The sequence below is a fragment of the Colletotrichum godetiae genome (genome assembly GCF_030913485.1).
Source record: "Colletotrichum godetiae strain CBS 193.32 chromosome Unknown BDP55scaffold_37, whole genome shotgun sequence".
NCBI classification, from domain to species: domain Eukaryota; kingdom Fungi; phylum Ascomycota; class Sordariomycetes; order Glomerellales; family Glomerellaceae; genus Colletotrichum; species Colletotrichum godetiae.
In genome coordinates, this window is record NW_026851285.1 from 361,173 (window position 1) to 382,270 (window position 21,098).

Genomic DNA, 21,098 nt, shown 5'->3' on the forward strand with positions numbered 1-21,098 from the left:
AATGGCGGCGTCGCATTTGTTTTCGGAGTTGGTTGGAAGGGACTGCTGGTAGCGGTCGGAGCCGTAGACTGTACGCCGGGATTTGATGGGAATTTGAAAGGCGTTGACGACTCTGCGGTTGTGCCTGAAGTTGGCAAGGGGAATTTGGGTGTCGGCGGAGTGACGGTGATGGCCGGAGAGCTATCTTTCGACGCAGCTGGCTGCGCTTGCGCCGGCGCCTTTTGTTCTGCGCCTGTACCGAAAGCCGGGGAAGGGAAAGCCGGTATGCTCGGGGCTTTGTGTTGGGAAGTGCCATTTGGTTGGTTCAGTGAACCGAATGGGTTGCTGTTAGGCGTCGTGCTCTCGGCCGCAGCGTCTGGCTTGCCAAAAGAACTCGTCTTGGCAGCAAATGGATTCAGAGCTGGTACTGCTGTTGCTGACGAGGCTGGGCCGCTTTGTTGAACAGGAGTTGCACCAGTAAACGTCGGCGGAGTTGTTGAGAAGGGGTTTCCAAACGGGTTGGAATTCGTTGAAGTCGGCTTGGGGCCTTCGGTTGCTATGAGACACAATGTTAGCAGAGTTCCGGTTTCGCTATGCCTACCCTCTTCGTCTTCTGCCAGTGACACTCCATCACTAGTCATCTCGTCCCGATTGAGAACGCGATCTGACCGCTTCTCAATCCCTGGAACGACCGCCAGTCTTTCAGCCGTACCAAGTGTTGCCGTGTCTGAAACCTGGCACTATGACGTTCGATCTTGACTGAAGAGGAAAGATCCGGTGGAGGAGAGTCGCAATGATTTTGAGGGTCGACAACGGTGCTAGCACGCAAGAGGCTACGACGGTATGGGTAGCATGTGGAAGATTCTTTACCTTTGTCGAAAGACGGCGTTCCACTGAGTCCTGCTGAGGTGCCTGCTTGGGGAGCTGAAAAAGGAGACTTGGAAAAAGGAGAGTCTGCGTTCGTTGCCGGGTGGCTTCCAAAAGGAGCCTGCTGTGGAGGCGGCTTGAATGAAGCCGCTCCCGTCGGAAATCCTGCAGGAGCCTGTTGACTAGCGCCCGTAGATTCGTCGGCTATTGTGCGGTGAATGATCTCAGGAAGACTACGAGAACCTCGTTTTCTCTCAACCAATCTCTGAGAGAAACTATGATGAATTCTCGGCCATGTCATGCGCTGCGACGTATCAAGATGTCGTACGGGTTCGCCCGCTGGTCCTTGTCCATTCGAGAAGCTGAGACCATGCTGCTCGACAAACTCAATCGCCTGATTCTCTGTGTCGAAGTGAAGAAATCGGTTTAGTGTAGAGGGCGTGATGTCTTTTGCCCCGTGTCGTGGTCTGGTGTACGCCTTCTTCAGGGAGCGAAGAACTGAGCGGCGGAGTTGACCCAAATGAATCTCTGCAAAGCATGCCATTGTATAAGACACTTCCCGGCTTTGCAGGATTCTGAAGTAAGTGAGGTGTGCACCCGATGTCACCATGGACGGGCCCGAGCCCAACGGACCGTGGAAGTCCTCTGCACTCTGCAAGCTCTCGACGAGTGAGACGGCTGTTCTGATAGTATCGGAGTCGGTCCAGAAGCGAGAGTCTCCCCATTCCTTTTGCACGTTGTCGAGGATATTGGGAGTATTTGCACTGAAAAGCAAATGGTACGCCCTGAACTCGGCCTCGTTTTCGCAAACAACACCTTGGGGCTTGCAGTCGTCGTAAGCAAACATGAGCGAAAGTAACGCCTTGCCCAGCTGCTCAATTTCTTGTTGCTCTGAAAAGTCTTCCAGCGCGAATCCCTCCTGAGAAAGCAGATGTAACGCTGTAACGTGAAACCTGGCAATCGTCTCGAGACAGTATACTTGGTCCTTCATCTCTTCGGGGGACATTGTCGAATGGAAGATGAAGTCCCTGCGAATCGCACGTGTTCTATCCCACAGAAAACCATGAGAAGAAGGCAACTTGTCGTCGATCGGTAAAAGGTCGTCGATGAGATAGTCGAGCGTCCTTCGGAGGGCTGCTGTAGATCTGACATCCATGGGTAACGGAGCCTCCTGGCCAGCTGCGGAACGCGCCAGCTTCTTGACCATCTTTGATGTGTTGGCGAAAGTGGTTCGGGGGTCCTTTTCGGCAGACTGAACATCGAATTCGGTGATGCGAGTAATCTTCTCAAAGTCGGGGCACATCGCGTCGCAGATGCCTTTAAAGTCAATCGCGTCTTCCAGTCGCTTTGGCTTATCGGGATCGTCAATCAAGCCGGCGCGCATCAACGAAATCCTGGCCCGATCGCGATATGTCTTGTATTCTTCCCTAAATTTAGCCATCGAGGCCTTTGACGTCGTGTTTCCTGGATCGGACGGCCATTTTGGCGGCGCGATTCCATCCTGTCGTAGTTGTGAGAAGATTCTGTCGGAGTATGCCGTGCCGTCACCGTTTGATTCGCCGTTCGCATCGTCCGTTCCATAGTCGGTAGAGCCCGAGCTGTGATTGTTGTTGTTTTGGGTACCGAAACTACCGCGCGACTGGGTGGTTCCGAACCCTTTCGGCGCCTTCGCGCCATTGGGCTTCGCGCCTTGCGCTTTGGGACCCTTCTTCTTCCAGTCGCCTTGTGAATCTCCCTTCGTGTTTTTTCGTCGTCGGTTGTCGTCTGAGCTGGCGCCATCGAACGGGTTGACGCCCTTCCGCTTTGTCGCAGGAGTCGTCATGTCGGGAGGTTGGTTATTCAAGTTGCGTGTCGACCGCTGCCCACCGCCGGCGCCCGCTCCATTGAAGCCGAAAACGTTCTTGCTCGCGTCAGAATGACTTTCAAAGCCACCAGTCGATATGCCTCCGAATGGCGATAGCTTCTTGTCGGGTCTGCTTGGAGGGAAAGAGACCGACGTCATGTCGGGTTCGCGAAAGGAAACTCCAAGAAGGAAACGATGAGGCAGACAAGAACCAAGTGGAGAACTAGGATGGAGCTGGTCTGCGTTTGCCGCGTTTTTTCCCCGGCGTGTATGGCGTCTAAAGGCGTCTAAAGTAAGCGAAGCTATGACCCACAGCTGGGTGCGTTCCTGCCCACTGAGCCAGGGGTGTGTGGGATAAATCCACGCCCTCTGTGTGAGATGAACTCCTCAAGGTTCTCCTCCCACGGCGGGAGCATACCTCACATGCACTTTCGAGTGTTCCTTCCAGAAGGAAGATTTCGGCAAATCTTTCAAGCTACAGAGAACTTTCACGTTGTTGGAAGCGACAAGTGTGAATCACTGTACGCAAAATCATTAGCCGCTGGACTCTCTAAGGACTCAGCTTGTGGCAAATTTCAGATCAAGTTGGAGAAAATGATGGTTCATAAAACATCAATTTGTTTATCATAACATTATGGAGCTCAGATCTAATGCAAAGTCTGGCACTCAGTGAGGGTATCTCGATGACCGGAATCTAGGCTGCGCCGAATGCTTCTGTGTTTGGGCGCAAACACACCTAAACCCTCTTGGTGTTGAGTGAACGAAACCGAGCTGGGCCAAGACCCTGTCTGATCTCGTCAAGTTGCTCAAGACCAGTCTGCGGCCTGTTCTTCTTGTTTGTCCGTTTTCCAGGCCTGGTGTAGTTGCCCAGAAAATCATCCATGATGCTGTCAAAGTCGCCTCTGGTGGGTCCGGTCACACTGGTCGCCGTTGATACTTCCGAGACAGATGCCATGTCGTCACCCATCTCATTTGTGTACTCCTCCTCAATCTTGTCGAATCTGGCGTCCAGAAGGGTGAGTTGTTCCGTCCTGACCATGGCGGACGAGGTCATAGAAAAGGCTGATGGATTGGTCAACGCTCCCTTTCTCTTCTTCTTCCGGCCACCCATCGTTGTCGTGGTCCAAATGGAGGACTGCAACTCAGACGGGGTGTCCTTGGCCGGCTGGACCTTGCCGCCCTTTTGATCTTTCTTGAACTGCTTGAAGTCTTCCATCCAGTCTTCGTTCTGGTGTTCTGGTAACGCCTCCCCTTCAACAGGGACCAGCTGCGGCACTGCTCCATCCTTGTACTCCTTGTTCGGCTTGGCAGTGTCGTCTGATTCCCAGCCCTCATCCTCGTCGTCATAGTCGTATTGGTCCTCAAATTCGTACTGATCGACTTCGCGCGAGTCCTTGGACAGCTCTTTGAAAATGTCGTCGTCATCATCCACATACGCGTCGTCCTCTAATGCCTCCAGCACCTCCCTCAACCGGGGGTCCATATCGGGCTGGAATCCAGCGATGGCATCGGGGACATCCACCTGTGTCTCGTAGTTGGTTCGCGGGAGGTTTTTGTTGGGGAGGAGGGAGGGATCCAGCAAAGCCTCGCTCTTTTGCTCCAGGTCCATCTGTCGCAACGCATCTTCGAGTGATTGCGTCTGCTTTCCCTTTCGGTCATTGTTTGCGGCACCCGAGGCCTCAACCCAGACGGCCTCACCACCTCCAGAGTTCAAGCCGCGCAGATGCTGCATGTAGTCGTACTCAGTGTCATCGTAGTAAACGCCGTATTCTGCTGCCTCTCCTTCGTTTGCGCGTATGCTGCCTGCTTCCGACCCAAATTCAGATGCAAGGTCGCTCAGATGCTTGCTCTTCGACGGCCCACCCTTCTGAGGCACCGGGTTGAGCACCATCGAGGGCGCATTTTCGTCGTGGATGAGGGGGTCATTTTGCGGTCGGTGGACGAGGGTGAAGTGCTGCGCACTCTTCTTGTCGCTGAGAAAAGGTTGTCAGCTACCACGCCTGCGAAGTGGTCAGTAACAGACTTACAATTTCTTTCCCTTCGCCATCTTGTCTGATTTGGAGTGTTTCGGGTAATGGTAGACTGGCTCGTCGATCTGACTGATGGGTGCGCAAGAGGGAGAGATTCAGTGGGACGCACAGATGAGAGCCCCGCGGTCGCAAAAAAAAATCTCTTATCGATAAACGCCCAAAATCACTTTTTTGCCCCGCTGATTAATCGTCGCGGGGCACTGCTATTCTCTTCAAGGCGGGCACTTGCGACGGGCTCCCACTATTACTCATTCTGATTCACAAAGCAGCTTTGGGAGTCGTTTCTTTCCACTGCGCATTTTTCACCTTATTTTCCAAAGTAGCGAGAGACCAGATATCACCGCGAAAATGGTGCACGCCAAATCCAAGAAGACCGCCGGGCTGGGCAACGCCCTGATGAACGATCGCTTTGGCAAGGGTCGTGGCGCAGACAGGAAGAAAAGTACCATCACCAGAGTGAACCACGCCACAGGAGAAGAGGTAATGAGGCAACGCCGGGTCTTCTCGTTCCGAAGTTTTCAAGACAAATACTCACACTTTACCAGTACCTCACGAACGAGCGACAAGAAGCGTCATGGGTCAAAATGCGATCGGTTACCGAGCAAGGTGCTCTCGACGAGTTCCTCGCGACCGCAGAGCTGGCGGGCACGGACTTTACGGCGGAGAAAATGAACAACGTTAAGATCATCCATACCGACCAGAAGAACCCGTATTTGCTATCTGGAGCAGAGGAAAGGGCCATCATTGGCAAGCAAAAAGAGCACAGGGGACGCTTGACAGTGCCGAGAAGACCAAAGTGGGATGCGTCCACCACACCGGAGGAGCTGGACAGACGGGAGAGAGAGAGTTTCCTTGACTGGCGCCGAGGCCTCGCCGAACTTCAGGAGAACAACGATCTCCTCATGACGCCGTTCGAGCGTAACCTCGAGGTGTGGAGACAACTTTGGCGTGTCATTGAACGATCAGACTTGATCGTCCAGATTGTCGATGCCAGGAACCCGTTGCTTTTCAGATCCGAGGATTTGGAGCACTACGTCAAAGACATCGACTCAAAGAAAGAGAACCTGCTGCTCATCAACAAGGCAGATATGCTCACGCTGACACAGCGTAAGATGTGGGCCAAGTACCTGAAGGAGAACGGCATTGCGTACAGATTCTTCTCTGCGCATCTTGCGAAAGAACTGTTGGAGGCCATGGAGAGCGATGACGATGACGAATCAGAGGAAGAAGAACCGCAGGCTGGCAGCAGCTCCAAGGCTGCCACGAAGGAGGCCGCATCTGCCGAGGAGGAGAGCTCAGAGGAGGAAGAAGAAGATGAGGAAGAGAAGGATGACAAAGAGGAGGGCGGCGCAGAGACTGCTCAGCCTGCGGTCTCGCAGCCGGAGGCCGAGGCCGACGTTGATGATGAAGACACGAGAATTCTTACGGTCGAGGAGCTGGAGGACATCTTCCTCAGTCACGCTCCCGAGAACGCAGGTATGATGAGAACCCCAAAACGTAATTTGGATTGGAAACTAACGGTGAATCATCAGAGCCTGGACACAAGTTGCAGATTGGTCTTGTCGGATATCCCAACGTCGGAAAGTCTTCCACCATCAACGCCTTGATTGGTGCCAAGAAGGTTTCAGTTTCGTCAACGCCAGGAAAGACAAAGCACTTCCAGACAATCCACCTCAGCGAGAATGTTGTCCTGTGCGATTGTCCTGGTTTGGTCTACCCGAACTTCGCAAACACCAAGGCCGACCTGGTCTGCAACGGTGTGTTGCCCATCGATCAACTGCGAGAGTTCCAGGGACCGGCTGGGCTGGTCACCAGGAGGATACCCAAGACCTTCTTGGAAGCCGTTTACGGAATCAAGATTAGGACCCGCGCTGCCGAAGAAGGAGGCACAGGCATTCCTACCGCTCCGGAATTGCTCCGCGCATATGCCAGAGCCAGAGGCTTCCAGACCCAGGGACTGGGTCAGCCTGACGAGTCAAGAGCTTCTCGATACATCCTCAAGGACTACGTTGCCGGAAAGCTCCTGTACTGTGAACCACCACCAGGAACAGTTGACGGCCCCGAGTTCAACGCAGAGCTCTACGACGAGACGCATCTCCCCGAGAAGCGGCGTCAAGCCCTCAGCACGTCTTTAGACACCATGTCCATCGTCGATGATGATATTTCGATAGCTCCCTCAGACCTTGCAGCTCTACCAGCTGGCCCTAAGTCCAAGCAGATTGACAAGGGCTTCTTTGGCCCCAACAGCAGCGGCGGCCACACTAAGATGCCCTTCAGCCACAAGTATACGGAGCAGGGCCAGAAGCACTTGAGTGGAAGAAAGGCACGGGCAATGATTGCTCTGGAGAGCGGAGTCGACCCCAAAGATGTGAAGCTGTCGTCCGGAAAGAAGCACTTCAAGGGAGGTGCGAAGACCAGGAAGGGTAAGAAGAAGGCGGATGAGGACGACGACTAGATACCTTGGATGAACAAATTGCAATGAAAAAAAAAAAAAGCTGAATGCCTTTATGCTACGAGTTTTTTTTTTGTTGAGGTAATGCGTGAACGGTTCAGAATGCAAAAATGTGAGAATTACGATTGAGACTATGTCGACGTATTGAAGCCCAGGAGGACAAATATCTCAGGACTGACAAGATGTGTTGGTGAGATGTCGGTGAGGTTGAATTCTGAAGAATAGGCAGGGAAGACTAGGGTGGATCCCAGAGAAGTTTAGCGCGTTCCGCACACGACGCGTCTTTTCGACAAGCATCGCGTAAAGTGCTTCCGCCCGCTGCCCGCACAGAACTCCAGGGACTTGACGATCTGCTATCTGCACCTCCCAACACCCCAGCCAAAAAAAAAAAGCTGCCATGCCCGCTCAGAAGCAGATCACGAAGCCAGAGGAGGCTGGCGAGTCCTCGACGTCCGCAGCCAAGAAGGCTCTGACTGCGGCGTCAAATGGCGTAGCTAACTATGAGCTTCCCTGGTCAGTCATTCTAGTTTCCTCAAGCTTTCTAACCCAACTGCTAACGCGCGCTCTTCAGGGTCGAGAAGTACCGCCCTGTCTTCCTCGACGATGTAGTCGGAAACACCGAGACGATTGATCGCCTAAAGATTATTGCAAAGGAGGGCAACATGCCGCACGTCATCATCTCAGGTATGCCTGGTATCGGAAAGACTACCAGTGTGCTCTGCCTAGCGAGGCAGTTGCTCGGAGACACATATAAGGAGGCTGTGCTGGAGCTCAATGCGAGTGACGAGAGAGGTATGGAAGCAAACATGTCCTTGATTTGGCATACCTAATGCTAACGCCCGAGCACAGGAATCGACGTCGTTCGCAACCGTATCAAGGGCTTCGCCCAGAAGAAGGTCACCCTGCCCCAGGGCCGCCACAAGCTCGTCATCCTCGACGAGGCCGACAGCATGACATCAGGCGCCCAGCAGGCCCTCCGCCGGACAATGGAAATCTACTCCAACACGACGCGCTTCGCCTTCGCCTGTAACCAGTCCAACAAGATCATCGAGCCGCTGCAGTCACGATGCGCCATCCTCCGCTACGCTCGACTCACCGACGAGCAGGTCGTCAAGCGTCTCCTGCAAATCATCGAAGCCGAAAAGGTGGAATACAGCGACGACGGCCTCGCGGCGCTCGTCTTCAGCGCCGAGGGCGACATGCGACAGGCCATCAACAACCTACAGTCGACGTTTGCCGGCTTCGGCTTCGTGTCGGGTGACAACGTCTTCAAGGTGGTGGACTCACCGCACCCGATCAAGGTGCAGGCGATGCTCAAGGCGTGCTACGAGGGCAACGTCGACTCGGCGCTCGACAGTCTCCGGGAGCTCTGGGACCTGGGGTACTCGAGCCACGACATCATCAGCACCATGTTCAAGGTCACCAAGACGATCCCGACGCTGAGCGAGCACTCCAAGCTCGAGTTCATCAAGGAGATTGGCTTCACGCACATGAAGATTCTGGAGGGCGTGCAGACGCTGCTGCAGTTGAGCGGCTGTGTTGCGAGGCTCTGCAAGATCAACATGGACCCGAAGAAGTTTGAGGGTCCCTCAAAATGAAATAAATTTGGCAGCCGATAGAAGACTCGCTGCTGGCGGGACATAATGACTTGCATGATCCGGCGTTAGGGGTTAAATCAGGTCTGCGGTACCTTTTTCTGTGAAGCTCGAAAAACAAAAAGTCAAGGATTTGACTGTCCAATGTTATACAATACTATGAAATACAGGTTGAGATCAATAGTCCTTTGGAGAGTGATCAATTTCGGTTTATTCGCCTGTGATGGTGACTGTTCATTTCTTCTCGTTGGAATTCTCATAAAATTCCCGTTCAAATCTCTCCCACTTGGCCCTATCCCTCAGAATGCGCTTCTGCAATCTGACCCGGGCCTCATACTCTCGTAACCTGCTGTCCGCCTCCAGCATGCTTCCCAGCACCATGGCTGACATTTGCATATAGCTGCCGTGGTTATGTCAGTCTCGTTTCAAGCAATAGTACGACGGAATGAACGAGTGAATGAGCAACAGTGTGGGATAGGAAAAGGGGGGAGGGAGGGGAAATGATAGTGATTTGAGTTGTTGTCGCGTGAGAGAGAGAGGTGACGTATTACATCTTGAACTGAATGGTGAGGCCCTTGTACAGAGGCGAGAACTTGTACGCAAAGGCGCCCACGACGGCGGCTCCGAGACCCCATCTCGCGGCGCCGATGAAGGCTCCCCGGGTAGCTTCCCACGCGGCGTCGTCGGCCTCGGCGCTCTTCATCTTGTCGTGCGTTGCCATTCTCCTGGCATTGTCGACCGGGGCGCCGGTCGCTTTACGTTCAGTGTCTGCGGAGAAGGAGTTGATGACGTCGAGACTTATTAGACCTCAAAACAGAGAGGAGGGTCGTATGAGGATGAGGGAGCGACGTTGAAAGGTGCAATTGAAGATATTCAGTAATGAGAAATCTCGAGGCCTTTGATTGGTGAGATCGTACGATTTTCACCGAGCGGGCTTCCTATAGCTACCTTGTAAGGCGTGAAAGGTGAAGCTCTTCTCTTTTTTTACTCCATCAATCGCCGAGGTGAGCAAGTTGGTACGGGCGGGTGGGACGAGAGCAGACGCCGAACAAGATCCCTGCAGAGAGGTCCCAGAAGTCCCAGAAGTCCCAGAGTGCCCCGGCGGCGCGGCCATCTTTGCAGTGGGAGGATGGCGGCGGGCGCCTAGGCTCGATGCAGCCCCTGAACGACTACTCCCCCCGATCCTGCAGGGTCCTCTTCCCGCTATCGGAAGCTTATCAACTGCAACATCGAGTCTTAATCTTCAGACGGGCTTTTGCAGGCTTCCCAATGGATTCACTTGCGCGGGATGAATCCGTAGACGATGCTGAAAGGGAGATCTTGGAGCTGGAGGCACGCCTCAAGGCTGCCAGGGAAAAGGTGAAGGGTCTCAAAGGGCATACAGAAGAGCCCATCGGTTCTCTACCGTCTCAAAGTCTCTCATCAAAACCCTCATGTCAGTCGACACCAACTAAATGTCTTTAACATGAAATATCTCAGACTTTTAACTAACACAAATGCAGTATCGCCATCCCCCTCACAAACAAACCACTACCTCCTCCTCCTCTCAGACTCAGCCCTCCCCCTCGGCTCCTTTGCCTTCAGCAGCGGCCTCGAGTCCTACCTAGCCCACACCCGGCCCCGCTCCTCCTTCACCACCTTCCTCCCGGAATCCATCTCCGCCTACGCCTCGACGACCCTCCCCTTCGTCCTAGCAGCGCACCGCTGCCCCTCCAACATCGCGGATCTAGACGACAACCTCGACGCCGCCATCATCTGCACCGTCGGCCGCCGCGCCTCCATCGCGCAAGGCCGTGCCCTCCTCTCCATCTGGGAACGCTCCTTCGCCTCCTCCCTCCCCGCACCCCTTGTCGCGACTCTCCAGCCGTACGCGGCGCTTCTTAAGACAGCTACCTCGTCGCGGTCAACGTCAGCGTCAGCGACAACCGCAGATGACCAGGCCGAACCCCCGCCCGTCTTCGCTCACCTGGCTCCCCTCTTTGGCGCAATCTGCAACATCGTGGGCCTCACCCTCCAGCAGACGGCCTACATCTTCATGATGGGCCACGTCAAGGCCCTCATCTCGGCCGCCGTGAGAGCCAGCATGTTTGGGCCCTACCAGGCGCAAAAGGTGCTCGCGAGCACACAGGTCCAGCAACTCATTTCCGTCGCCATTGAGCGAGAATGGAGCACGCCCATCGAGAGAGCCGGACAGACGATGCCGGTGATGGATCTATGGATCGGCAGACACGAGACTCTGTATTCACGGATATTCAACAGTTGATATTCTTTTTTCTCTACCACTCGGCTTCTCTAACTTTGATGTGTTTCCATTCTCAAATGGGGTATCATGATCGCTTTTGTTCTTTTCCTTGCCCCTTTGTTAATCGTACAAAAAACCAACCAGGCCTGGGGCTCAGTCGGAATCATCATCGCTGCCGTAGCCGACTAACGGCCCAGTAGACACAGCCACCTTTGGTTTCGACGCCACAGCAACCTTGGACGAGTTGAGGGCCGCGAGCGTACTGCTGGAGAAGATCCCGCCAGACACAACCGCCGGCTGCTGCTGAAGCATAGGCAATCCCTCGTACTGCTCCTGGCCGCCGCTCTCAAGCAAAAGCCGCTCCTGGTACTCCATCTCGTGACCCTCACGACCGACGGGGTTCACGGCGTTGGCGCCCCGAGCGAAGTGGACCTCGTCCGGCGCCTCGTAGCCCTCGAGCCCGTAGCTGCTCTCAATCTTCCTCCTCTTCCTGGCTTCCGGGTCTTTGCCCTCGATCTCGGCCACGAACTCCGCGGGGAGCGCGCGCCGGACGGCCTCAGCGGCCTGCTCTTCGATCCGTCTCGCTTCGCGCGCCTGCGCCATCGGGTTCGGGTCTGCCGTCGCCCAGCGCACGTTGAGGATCTCCTCGTGGTCCAGAGACTGGTGCGCCATGGCCTCCTTGGCGAATTGTGCGTTGGCCTCGTTGGAGTATGTTATGAATGCGACTCCACGAGTGTTGAGTACGCGAACTAGATGGAAAGTTAGCATGCGTTTCCCCTGATGCGGCGCAGATTTCCTGTATGAACTCACCTCGCTCAACCTGCCCCCATTCCGCGAAGTGACGCGCCACAATCTCCTCGATATCATCCGTGACGTGTATCCTTCCCACGTAAATCGTACGATTCTGCCTCATGAAACTACCGACACCACCCATATCGTCCCTGTAATCGGAGTGCTTGTCTCGGCCAAAGCAGTCGACGTTGGGGTTGAATATGTCGTGGATGCCCGGCAGGCGGTGCAGGTACTCGCAGTCTTGGCCCTTGGGACATATCCCGCGCACGAAAAAGAGGCAAAAGTAGCTGCCCGTGACCTTGTCGGCCCTCGTGTACCCGCTGTCTTTGACGACGTTGCAGCGGCCCTTTGCGTGCGTCTTGGAGAGGTACTTGTCCTCGCGGTCGCCGCCAGACCATTTGTTGTACCAAATGTTGAAGATTGTTCCCGTCTGCGGCGGAGGCTCCGAGGTGATGAAGGACGGGTCGACTTGCGGGCGCGCCGGCCTCTTCTTCTTTCTGATAATCTTTTTTACTTTTCGCTCTGTCGGCGCGGCGACCTCGGTGGTGGTTGTCGCTAGCGCTGTCTCCTGCCCATTGTCCTCGGGCTCCTGTCCGTCGACCTCCTCGGGTCGGGCTTGCGCAACTTCGTCCGACATGATTGCGATTGGGTGGGGGGAATTCGATGCGGTGGATGTCGTAGTAGAGAGGTAACGGGATAGCTCGAGTGTTGATGTGTGCTTTTTGGATGGATGTCGACGACGGGGCAACAGTGAGCGGCGCGCGGCGAGGCTTGGAAATTTGTTATCGCGATAACGCTGTGGCGCAAACCATGGCGCGCGCATCCTCAGTGGTTCGAGGGCGGTGAGTGGAGACCCCTGTCGCTGCAACGCAGCCCCGCGGTAAATTCTGCCACACGGTTCAGTCTTCCTACGTCTTTGGAGGCCGACTTGCCCCACCATGATCTTGCGAAGCCGTCTCGCGCCGAGCAGAAAGCGAAGCGCTCATTGCTCATCACCATCTTTTTGATTTATAGGTAAATTCAGAGTCTCAAGACTCTGAGCTCATAAATCGCCAAGATGGTGAACATTACGGAAAAGATCAAGGAGTACGAACCCCCACCACCGACACCACCAACTTGAAGCGGGAGGCTGATGATGCGCCACTAGGATTGAGGATGAGATGAGAAAGACCCAGAGTAAGACTCGCCCTCACATACCTTTGTATCATGTTCTCAAAAGTCATTTTATCTGGGCTTTTGTCAACTTGGAGAGACAGACTCGATGGATCAACGGCATACTGAGATCAGACTATCCACAAGTTGATCAAGGAGACGACTTTTGAGAGATTACCAAGCGTACTACTAGAGAGGAGAACTTTTGCTGACTTTCTATAGAGAACAAGGCGACTGGTACGTTTGTGAAAGAAGCCGGATCAAGCAAGGAGCCATTATTAACAACAGACCTCCAAAGAATATCATCTTGGTCTTCTAAAGGGGTAAGTCTTCATCACACCTTCATACTCAGGAACCCATTCACTCACATTTGAAAAGTAAACTCGCCCGTCTCCGAGCACAGTTACTAGAACCAGGCCCAGGAGCAGGCGGCGGCGGCGGCGCAGGCTTCGACGTCAGCAAATCCGGCGACGCCCGAATAGCCCTCGTCGGATTCCCCTCGGTCGGTAAATCGACCTTTTTATCCAAAGTCACGCGGACAAAATCAGAGGTGGCGTCGTACGCCTTCACGACGCTCACGGCCATTCCGGGTGTTCTCGAGTACGGCGGTGCCGAGATCCAGCTGCTCGATTTGCCGGGTATCATCGAGGGCGCCGCCGAGGGCAAGGGCCGAGGACGACAGGTCATCTCGGCGGCCAAGACGAGCGACATGATTCTCATGGTGCTGGACGCGACCAAGAAGGCGGAGCAGAGGGCGCTGCTCGAGGCAGAGTTGGAGGCTGTGGGTATCCGTCTCAACAGAGAGCCACCGTACGATGATTTCTTACTCCCTTCTTTCTCTCCCCCCTATTTCGTTGTTGTGTAGGATAGGTCTGACACACGCCACGACAGAAACATCTACCTCAAAGCCAAAAAAGCAGGCGGCATGAAAATCACCTTCCAGTCCCCTCCCAAAAACATGGACGAGAAAATGGTCTTTAACATCCTCCGCGATTACAAGATCCTAAACTGCGAAGTCCTCGTCCGCGACGAGTACGCCACCGTCGACGACCTCATCGACGTCATCATGAAGGACCACCGAAAGTACATTAAGTGCCTCTACGTCTACAACAAGATCGACTCCGTCTCCCTCGACTTCCTCGACAAGCTCGCCCGCGAGCCCCACACTGTCGTCATGTCGTGCGAGCTCGACCTGGGCATCCAGGACGTCGTCGACCGCTGCTGGGAGGAGCTCAAGCTCATCCGCATCTACACCAAGCGCCAGGGCGCCGACCCGGATTTCAGCGAGGCGCTCATTGTGCGGAGCAACAGTACCATTGAGGACGTGTGCGACCGCATTCACAGGACGCTTAAGGATACCTTCAAGTACGCGCTCGTTTGGGGCGCGAGCGCCAGGCATATCCCGCAGAGAGTGGGACTCGGGCACGCGGTGGCGGACGAGGATGTGGTGTGCGTCGTGAGCGCGTGGAAGGCATGAGAAATGAAGTCATCAGATGAAGAAAAAAAAAGCATGGTTTAAAAAGGTTACGAGGATTTGTATTTCCTGCTCAGGCCGACCGACAATAGCGCGGTGGCTGATGAATACAGCTCCTTCTAGAATCCTAGTCGTGGAAAAGTAAAAGAAAAGCCTGATATCGTTTCGTGTCATGTCATGGTGTAGTACAATCCAACCCCTTTTATCCTGGAGCCAGACATCGGTCTACCCGTAAAACGCCAAAGAACCCTATCCCACCCTGAAAAATAGCCTGGAAAAGCCAGCAGAGGCGCAAATTCAGTGTCTCCCCCAGAAAGAGGAAGAGACAAAACCAGTAAAACAACCCGCGAGCCAATCCCATTAGCTAAGTGAAGCTTTTATGTTGTTTTGGTCAGAAGAAGAAGATACGACGACGCTGCCTAGAAGGCGTTGTCCTTGGTAGGTGTGCCTGCTTGGTCGCCGAATACGGCGGCATCGCCTCTGAGCTTCTTGGCGGAAGTCTGGGCAAAGAGCGACTTGGGCTTGACCCTGTTGGACAGAGAGATTAGTATTTGTTGATCTTGACAAGAGTCGACAATGTCGGGAGAAGATGGTATGACTTACTTGCCAACCTGCTTGTTGCGGAGGGCGCTGAGCTTGGCGGTGCAAGGGCTCATGATGTTGTCAGATGGCGAGATGTACGTCTTGGACCTATCGAGGGCGATGGAGTTTAGGGTCTTGTTCTTGCAACTGCTACGAGGTTGTAGTCGGTCGTACTTCTCTTGGGCCATCTTGTTCTGCAGGACCTGGCGGTGGTACTCCATGCTCTTGAGGTCCTTGGCGGACTGCGGGTCACTGGCCACGACGGTAGCGTTGACGTCTTTGTCGCCGAGGACGTTGGGAGACATGTTTGCTGTGAATTGGGTGATGTACTGGTTTGGTTGCTGGATGTGCAGTGCGCAATGCTGAGCTGTGCTGGAAGCTGGCGAGGTGTTTCTGCGGCTTGATGCGTGTGTAGACGATGTGAAGTTGAGGGCGCAAAGTGCGTGTGTGTGTATGGGCGGTCTGGTATGGTCTGCAGTGGGATGGTGAAGAAAGATGGATGTGCAAGGTGGTGGTGGATTTGGGTGGTTTGAGGTATGTGGCTTGGGGCCCAATGCAGAGAAGGAAGAAGGTCTTTGTACTTAACGGGTGCTTGCGCTGGTGCACAGGATTTACCGTGGAGTGTTTATGACGTTCGTGAATGGATGTGAAAAAGATGCACGCTCTCTCTCTCTTGGAAGCACCGAATTGGCCCTGTCTAGCAACACTTGGGTGGTAAAGTGGGTGGAGCAGTTGCCGGGTGTCGAAGTAAACGAATTTTCTGGGATGTTGACGGGGCAACGGCCTAATCGAAACGGCGACGGCACTGTGGGAAACTGCAGCTGGTGCAGGGGTTCAGGGGTGGGAAGGAATGCGGGTCTTGGGCCTAACCTGCCAGGGGACGAGGACGACAGACACAACGAATACTTGGTACTGTGGTACTTACGACTAAAGAAACACCGAGCCTTTGTCAGTCAGGGCAGGCGAAGCCGCGAAGAAGCTGTGACCATCGGCCATCGCCCGTCGCCCGTGTGATGGAAGGCAGGATGCGCTGTCAGGTTTCCCTTTCCTTTCCATCCTTGCCTTCTAGATTATTAGCGGGCTTCCTGGGCAACCCACCACCCCGGACCTTATGTTGCCAGCTATGGTTCCTTGCCATTGTGTCCATCTGCATACATCTTGCCCACCAATTCTGTACAGCAAAGCAGTCGAAAGCTACGGCAATGCTTGTTTGCCTACCTAGTTCTTCGGTCTGTGGAGTGGCTTTGGCCCCCCTCCCCCCCCCTCCATCTCCATCTCCCGTCCCACCGGGCTGCAAGAGGTTGCATCTGTGGTCAATGCTGCCGGCATGAACGGTTCTGAGCTGTCCAACGCGCCCATCTCCAAGGTAACTAGCAGCGTCACCTCCCGGACCATAATGCCGCAGGGCCTCTTGAACCGTTCAATCACCATGTGCCTGACTTGCGCTACACATGGCCAGACAATGAGGTGCTAGTGTGACTCAGAGAACATGGAGGCGGCGGGCCAACGGGTTGCAGATCACATCTCATCCCAATTGTCAATCCTGTCCGGGGTGACAGACCTAGACTGACTAAATCAAGTCCTGTCATTCACGATATTGTACACACAAAAAAGATATCATTCAACTATACAGAAACGCCTAGCTGCCGACGCGACGCATCTCACAACTTGGACTTGCTAATCTGCGCCCCAGGCTGGAACGTCTTGGTCTTGTACTGCACATGCAGCTGCTCCGTCTTCTGCCTCTGCCACTGGATCTTGTCCGTGACGTCCTTGCCCCTCTTGTTCTCGTTCTTGCCCAGCTGTTGCAGATGCACCTCGTCAGGTCCGTCAGCGAGCCGCAGCGTGCGGATGTTGGCCCACATGGACGCCAGCGGCGTGTCCTGGCAGACGCCGGCCGCGCCAAACGACTGGATGGCGCGGTCGATGACCGTCAGCGCCGTCTGCGGGACGAGCACCTTGGCCTCGGCGATCTCCTTGAGCGCCTTCTTGGCCCCGTGGTCGTCCATTTTGATGGCCGCGTTGAGCACGACGAGGCGGGCGGCATCGATTTCGATGCGGGACTTGGCTACCCACTCGAGGATGACACCGTGCTCCTTGAGCTGCTTGCCGAATGGCGTCTTGGTCGGGTCGTTGATGCGCATCAGCATCCACTCGAGAGCTCGCTCGGCCTAGGACATATACGTTAGAAACTGGACTGTAAAACCGAACAACGTGCGCGTGATGGTCTTACTGCTCCAATGGTTCGCATGGCGTGGTGGATGCGGCCGGGACCAAGTCTGCCCTGGATAATCTCGAAGCCGCGGCCCTCGCCGAGCACCAAGTTGCTGGCGGGGACTCTAACGTCCTTGAAGCTGATGTGGCCGTGGCCGTGGGGTGCGTCATCGTAGCCGTAGACCTGCAGCATGCGGTGGATGGTGATGCCCTTTGTCTCCGCGGGGACGAGGATGACGGACTGTTGCCTGTAGGGGTCCTTGTTGTTTGCGTCGCTCTTGCCCATGACGATGTAAACCGAGCATCGGGGGTCACCGGCACCGCTGGACCACCATTTCTGTCATGCAGTCAGCAACATGTCTCTGATCGTGAGGATCCGCGCCGTGACCACCACATACCGAACCATTCAGGACATATTCATTGCCCTCCTTGCGCATGCTGAGCTGGATGTTGGTCGCATCCGACGAGGCAACCTCGGGCTCCGTCATCAAAAAGGCAGAGCGGATCTGGCCCTCCATCAACGGCTTGAGCCACTGTGCCTTTTGCTCGTCGTTTCCGTACTTGGCCAGCACCTCCATGTTACCCGTGTCGGGCGCCGCGCAGTTGACGGCCTCGGAGGCGACGCGCGACTTGCCGAGCCACTCGGCCATGAGGCCGTACTCGAGGTTCGTGAAGCCAGGCGACTCCTTGTAGTGGCCCTTTGGCAAGAACATGTTCCACAGGCCGAGCTTCCTGGCCTTGACTTTGAGGTCGTCGACGATGGCCGGGTGGTGGTCCCATCTCGATTCGCCCTGGCCGATCTGGGCTTCCAAGACGGGGTCTGCGCTGTACCACGTAGGGTGTTCAGTAAAGCTGGAATTGGTGAAGTGACGGATGGAGATGATCCGCTTACGGGATGCACTCTTCTTCGACAAACTTGGCTACGAGATCGAGCGCCTCTTTGGCGCGATCGCTGAGGCGATCCAGGACCTGGAGGCGGCAGCTTGGGTCAGCGATGCTGTGCATTGAAGAAAGATACCTGAGCTGGGGAGCTCTCCCCGCACTAGCGACTCACAATGGCTGGAACTCTGGACGTCATCTTGAAACTTGAAAGCGAGGCGAATTGGGACAGTACAGACGGATTCGTCTCGGAGTGGGAAAAGGTGATGTTCAAGTCAAGGGAAAGTACAGAGGTTGCAAGAAATGGGGAACAACGTCAATTGGGCATGGATCTCTACTCCCTTTTTGAATGAGGAGTGTTTAGTCTCATCGTACGGTAGACGAGCGATGGGACGAGCCGGCAGCCGAGGTTGATTCTGGAGCTTGCCTAGGGACCCCCAAAAGGTGGGGATTCTCTGGGGTAGCCGTCTTGAACCTCCGCTCTCCGCCCTCCGCGTCTGAGGATGGCCCCAGGGCGCCCCAGATTTTCGAGCAGTGGGTTTCTGCCGTGCATACGGATACAGCTCTGGGTTCATATTTCCGTACGAAGAGTTTAGGTCACTTTGCTAGCTATCTCATCGTCAAATTGTCCATGAGGTGGGCTGAGGTGGGTTCAATACGGACTTCAATCCCGTGACGATAGAACAAGATTCCGGTCGTATCAGATACCTGCACCAGGATCACCCTGGTTCACTGTCTACGAGACTTAAGTTACCAGTCCGCAACTTAGTTAAGGTAACTTGAAGCATTCACTCTATAGTATCATGTCCCCCTGATTAGAATCGTTCACCGGCGCTCAATGATCCACCCAAAAACTCGAAAGCACTGCGGTGGTGCCACTTCGGCGCATCACCGTTGCGGGGGAGCGCCAGCTGTGCCGGCCTCCAGTAGCAGTCCCCGCACCCAACCCCGATGCCTCGGCGTGTGCCTCGGCGTGTGCCTCGGCGCGGCCTTCAGCCCGGCGGGATACTTTTCTCGGTGCCTTGGCTTACCCTTTCCTTGGGAACGCAGTTCCGAATCCCTTGCGCCTTATCACGTTACGCTGACAACGCTTTTAAAGCCGCGAACGATACCGGACATATGGCAATTCTAGTGTTTCTTCAATTGGCTGGCTGGGTCTATTTTCTTGACAAACAACGGCCAAGTAACGTTATAGACGCTCTTCTAATATGACAATGCTTCAAGCTCTCTAGTCTGAGCTCGTCTTTCAAATCCTGAACCTTTTTGTCCCCTCTATGTGCGGTAGTCACCGTTGATGGTAATGTACTCGTGGCTGTAATCGCAAGTCCAGTACGTCGCCTCTTTGTCGCCAGTTCCCAGCCTCACAAGGATCTCCAAATCCTCCAGCTCCAAAATCTCCGAAGCCCTAGCCTCGTTGACCATCTCCGGCTCGCCGTTGACCAAGAGCTTCAACTCAGGCGTGCCGTCGGTAGGTACAAACGAGACATTGGTCTTCTCGGGCGTCACCTCGGGGACGTCGTTGACGGCCTGGCCGGGCTCCGATACGAGCGAGTAACCGGTCGCGCACAAGATACGGCCCCAGTTGGCGTCCCGTCCGTACAGCGCAGTCTTGACGAGGGGTGACCTGGCAATGGTGCTGGCAATCTTGCGCGCGGCCTCCTCGCTGGCAGATTCGACGACGCGGATGGTGACGAACTTGGTGGCGCCCTCGCCGTCGCGGACGATGAGCTTGGCCAGGTCGATGGAGAAGTCGGTCAGGACCTGCTGGAAGGCGGCGTAGTCGGGTGAGTCCTCGGATGAAATCTCCTTGCCGCCGGCGGCACCGTTGGCGAGCAGAGCGAGGGTGTCGTTGGTCGAAGTATCTCCATCAATGGTGATGCTGTTGAACGATCGGTCGACGGCGTGCTTGAGGACGGAAGGCATCACAGCGGGCGAGATGGGCGCGTCCGTAGCAACGACTCCAAGAAGGGTGGCCATGTTGGGGTGAATCATGCCGGCGCCCTTGGTGGTTCCGGCAATGCGGTATTCGACGTTTGGTGACGAAGGCAGCGTGAAGGTCTTGGACATGAGTTTCGGGAACGTATCCGTCGTGCAGATGGCGGTAGCAAAGCTCAGCCAGTGCTTGTGAGAGGAGCCCAGAGCTCCCTGAGCAGCCGGGACATTATCGACAATCTTGGCAATGGGCAGCCTCTGTCCAATGACTCCTGTGCTCATGACAATGGTGGATGACGCATCGCCCTCTCCTCCGACAACCTTGTCAGCCGCGCTGGCCATCAAAGAAGCATCCTCCAGACCTCCCTTTCCGGTGACGGCATTGGCGCACCCCGAGTTGATGAGGACGCTGCGGATGCCGCGATTGGCCTTCTTCTTGAGCAAGTCCCTACTGAAGGTGACAGGTGCCGCCTGGAACTTGTTCTTGGTGAAGACAGCGGCGGCGGCACACGGCCGGTCTGAGGTGAGAAGGGCGAGATCGGGCTTCGTCTTGTTTCCGGGCTTCACGCCGACGAGAATGCCAGAGGCTTGGAAGCCCTTGGGATAGGTACCCTCCGTTGGGACGTACTTCTTCTTGGCGGCCGGAATGCTCTCAGCGGAGACCGAATAGCACCTCACAAACTGAGCCAGGTGGCTGGGAAACCTCTTGACGGGTTGCGCCATCCTGACAATTGGCGATAGCCCAATGCTGTGATGAAAAAGACCTAGAAGAGGGAGGAAGCTCGAGAGCCAATGGCTCACGTACGGCTTGCTGTGATGCTGGAGTTGTGTGAGTTTCTTATGAGAGAATGTTAGTCACTGGGGAAAGTAGAGGTGAGAAGAGAGATTTAGACGACGTAAGGTGTGCGATAACGGCAGTCGCCCAATTTTTTGACAGGGATGGCACAGCGCTGCTGCACCGCAAAAGGCGCATTGAGACCAGTCCCGATCCTGGCAACTTGTTCTGACGCTGCAGCTCCCATGGAATTTCACCGAATCATACCTCAGGTCGCATTACACTTTTTT

At 55.1% G+C, this 21,098-nt stretch overlaps 11 protein-coding genes across 11 annotated transcripts; 4 read left to right on the plus strand and 7 right to left on the minus strand.

Moving 5' to 3' along the window:
• Positions 1-1,423: 1,423 nt before the first annotated feature.
• BDP55DRAFT_530750 (MCM3-associated protein) lies at positions 1,424-2,668 on the minus strand (the record flags this gene model as incomplete). The annotated part of the gene is made up of 1 exon (XM_060567842.1): positions 1,424-2,668. A coding segment is annotated over one exon (1,245 nt), but the record flags the coding sequence as incomplete, so codon positions are not given.
• A 398-nt stretch (positions 2,669-3,066) lies between these two features.
• BDP55DRAFT_770885 (low temperature viability protein) lies at positions 3,067-4,810 on the minus strand. The gene is made up of 2 exons (XM_060581100.1): positions 4,717-4,810; positions 3,067-4,662 (listed from the first exon to the last, which is right to left on the minus strand). Exons 1-2 carry the CDS (start codon positions 4,734-4,736, stop codon positions 3,426-3,428), a joined length of 1,257 nt encoding a protein of 418 aa, XP_060426596.1. The 5' UTR covers positions 4,737-4,810; the 3' UTR covers positions 3,067-3,425.
• A 112-nt stretch (positions 4,811-4,922) lies between these two features.
• BDP55DRAFT_672838 (uncharacterized protein) lies at positions 4,923-7,360 on the plus strand. The gene is made up of 3 exons (XM_060575553.1): positions 4,923-5,199; positions 5,265-6,195; positions 6,252-7,360. Exons 1-3 carry the CDS (start codon positions 5,068-5,070, stop codon positions 7,172-7,174), a joined length of 1,986 nt encoding a protein of 661 aa, XP_060426597.1. The 5' UTR covers positions 4,923-5,067; the 3' UTR covers positions 7,175-7,360.
• Positions 7,361-7,417: 57 nt separating this feature from the next.
• Positions 7,418-8,900, plus strand: BDP55DRAFT_615803 (replication factor C). Its single transcript, XM_060571260.1, has 3 exons — positions 7,418-7,684; positions 7,743-7,963; positions 8,021-8,900. The coding sequence occupies exons 1-3, from the start codon at positions 7,569-7,571 to the stop codon at positions 8,767-8,769; spliced, it is 1,086 nt and encodes a 361-aa protein (XP_060426598.1). The 5' UTR covers positions 7,418-7,568; the 3' UTR covers positions 8,770-8,900.
• BDP55DRAFT_672845 (uncharacterized protein) lies at positions 8,901-9,882 on the minus strand. Its single transcript, XM_060575554.1, has 2 exons — positions 9,318-9,882; positions 8,901-9,166 (listed from the first exon to the last, which is right to left on the minus strand). The coding sequence occupies exons 1-2, from the start codon at positions 9,485-9,487 to the stop codon at positions 9,001-9,003; spliced, it is 336 nt and encodes a 111-aa protein (XP_060426599.1). The 5' UTR covers positions 9,488-9,882; the 3' UTR covers positions 8,901-9,000.
• Positions 9,883-10,035: 153 nt separating this feature from the next.
• On the plus strand, positions 10,036-11,029 carry BDP55DRAFT_558197 (urease; the record flags this gene model as incomplete). Its single annotated transcript, XM_060569777.1, has 2 exons — positions 10,036-10,201; positions 10,269-11,029. The coding sequence occupies 2 exons, from the start codon at positions 10,036-10,038 to the stop codon at positions 11,027-11,029; spliced, it is 927 nt and encodes a 308-aa protein (XP_060426600.1).
• Positions 11,030-11,161: 132 nt separating this feature from the next.
• On the minus strand, positions 11,162-12,437 carry BDP55DRAFT_558204 (RNA recognition domain-containing protein; the record flags this gene model as incomplete). The annotated part of the gene is made up of 2 exons (XM_060569778.1): positions 11,162-11,757; positions 11,819-12,437. The coding sequence occupies 2 exons, from the start codon at positions 12,435-12,437 to the stop codon at positions 11,162-11,164; spliced, it is 1,215 nt and encodes a 404-aa protein (XP_060426601.1).
• Positions 12,438-12,857: 420 nt separating this feature from the next.
• BDP55DRAFT_558241 (TGS domain-containing protein) lies at positions 12,858-14,429 on the plus strand (the record flags this gene model as incomplete). The annotated part of the gene is made up of 6 exons (XM_060569781.1): positions 12,858-12,886; positions 12,948-12,976; positions 13,175-13,189; positions 13,251-13,275; positions 13,331-13,762; positions 13,844-14,429. 6 exons carry the CDS (start codon positions 12,858-12,860, stop codon positions 14,427-14,429), a joined length of 1,116 nt encoding a protein of 371 aa, XP_060426602.1.
• A 416-nt stretch (positions 14,430-14,845) lies between these two features.
• On the minus strand, positions 14,846-15,313 carry BDP55DRAFT_731354 (uncharacterized protein; the record flags this gene model as incomplete). Its single annotated transcript, XM_060579802.1, has 2 exons — positions 14,846-14,954; positions 15,030-15,313. 2 exons carry the CDS (start codon positions 15,311-15,313, stop codon positions 14,846-14,848), a joined length of 393 nt encoding a protein of 130 aa, XP_060426603.1.
• Positions 15,314-16,509: 1,196 nt separating this feature from the next.
• BDP55DRAFT_248201 (acyl-CoA dehydrogenase) lies at positions 16,510-18,663 on the minus strand. Its single transcript, XM_060566259.1, has 5 exons — positions 18,277-18,663; positions 18,115-18,191; positions 17,621-18,047; positions 17,242-17,559; positions 16,510-17,179 (listed from the first exon to the last, which is right to left on the minus strand). Exons 1-5 carry the CDS (start codon positions 18,298-18,300, stop codon positions 16,670-16,672), a joined length of 1,356 nt encoding a protein of 451 aa, XP_060426604.1. The 5' UTR covers positions 18,301-18,663; the 3' UTR covers positions 16,510-16,669.
• Positions 18,664-19,373: 710 nt separating this feature from the next.
• BDP55DRAFT_558136 (arginine biosynthesis ArgJ) lies at positions 19,374-20,756 on the minus strand (the record flags this gene model as incomplete). Its single annotated transcript, XM_060569765.1, has 1 exon — positions 19,374-20,756. One exon carries the CDS (start codon positions 20,754-20,756, stop codon positions 19,374-19,376), a length of 1,383 nt encoding a protein of 460 aa, XP_060426605.1.
• Between the last annotated feature and the right edge of the window lie 342 nt (positions 20,757-21,098).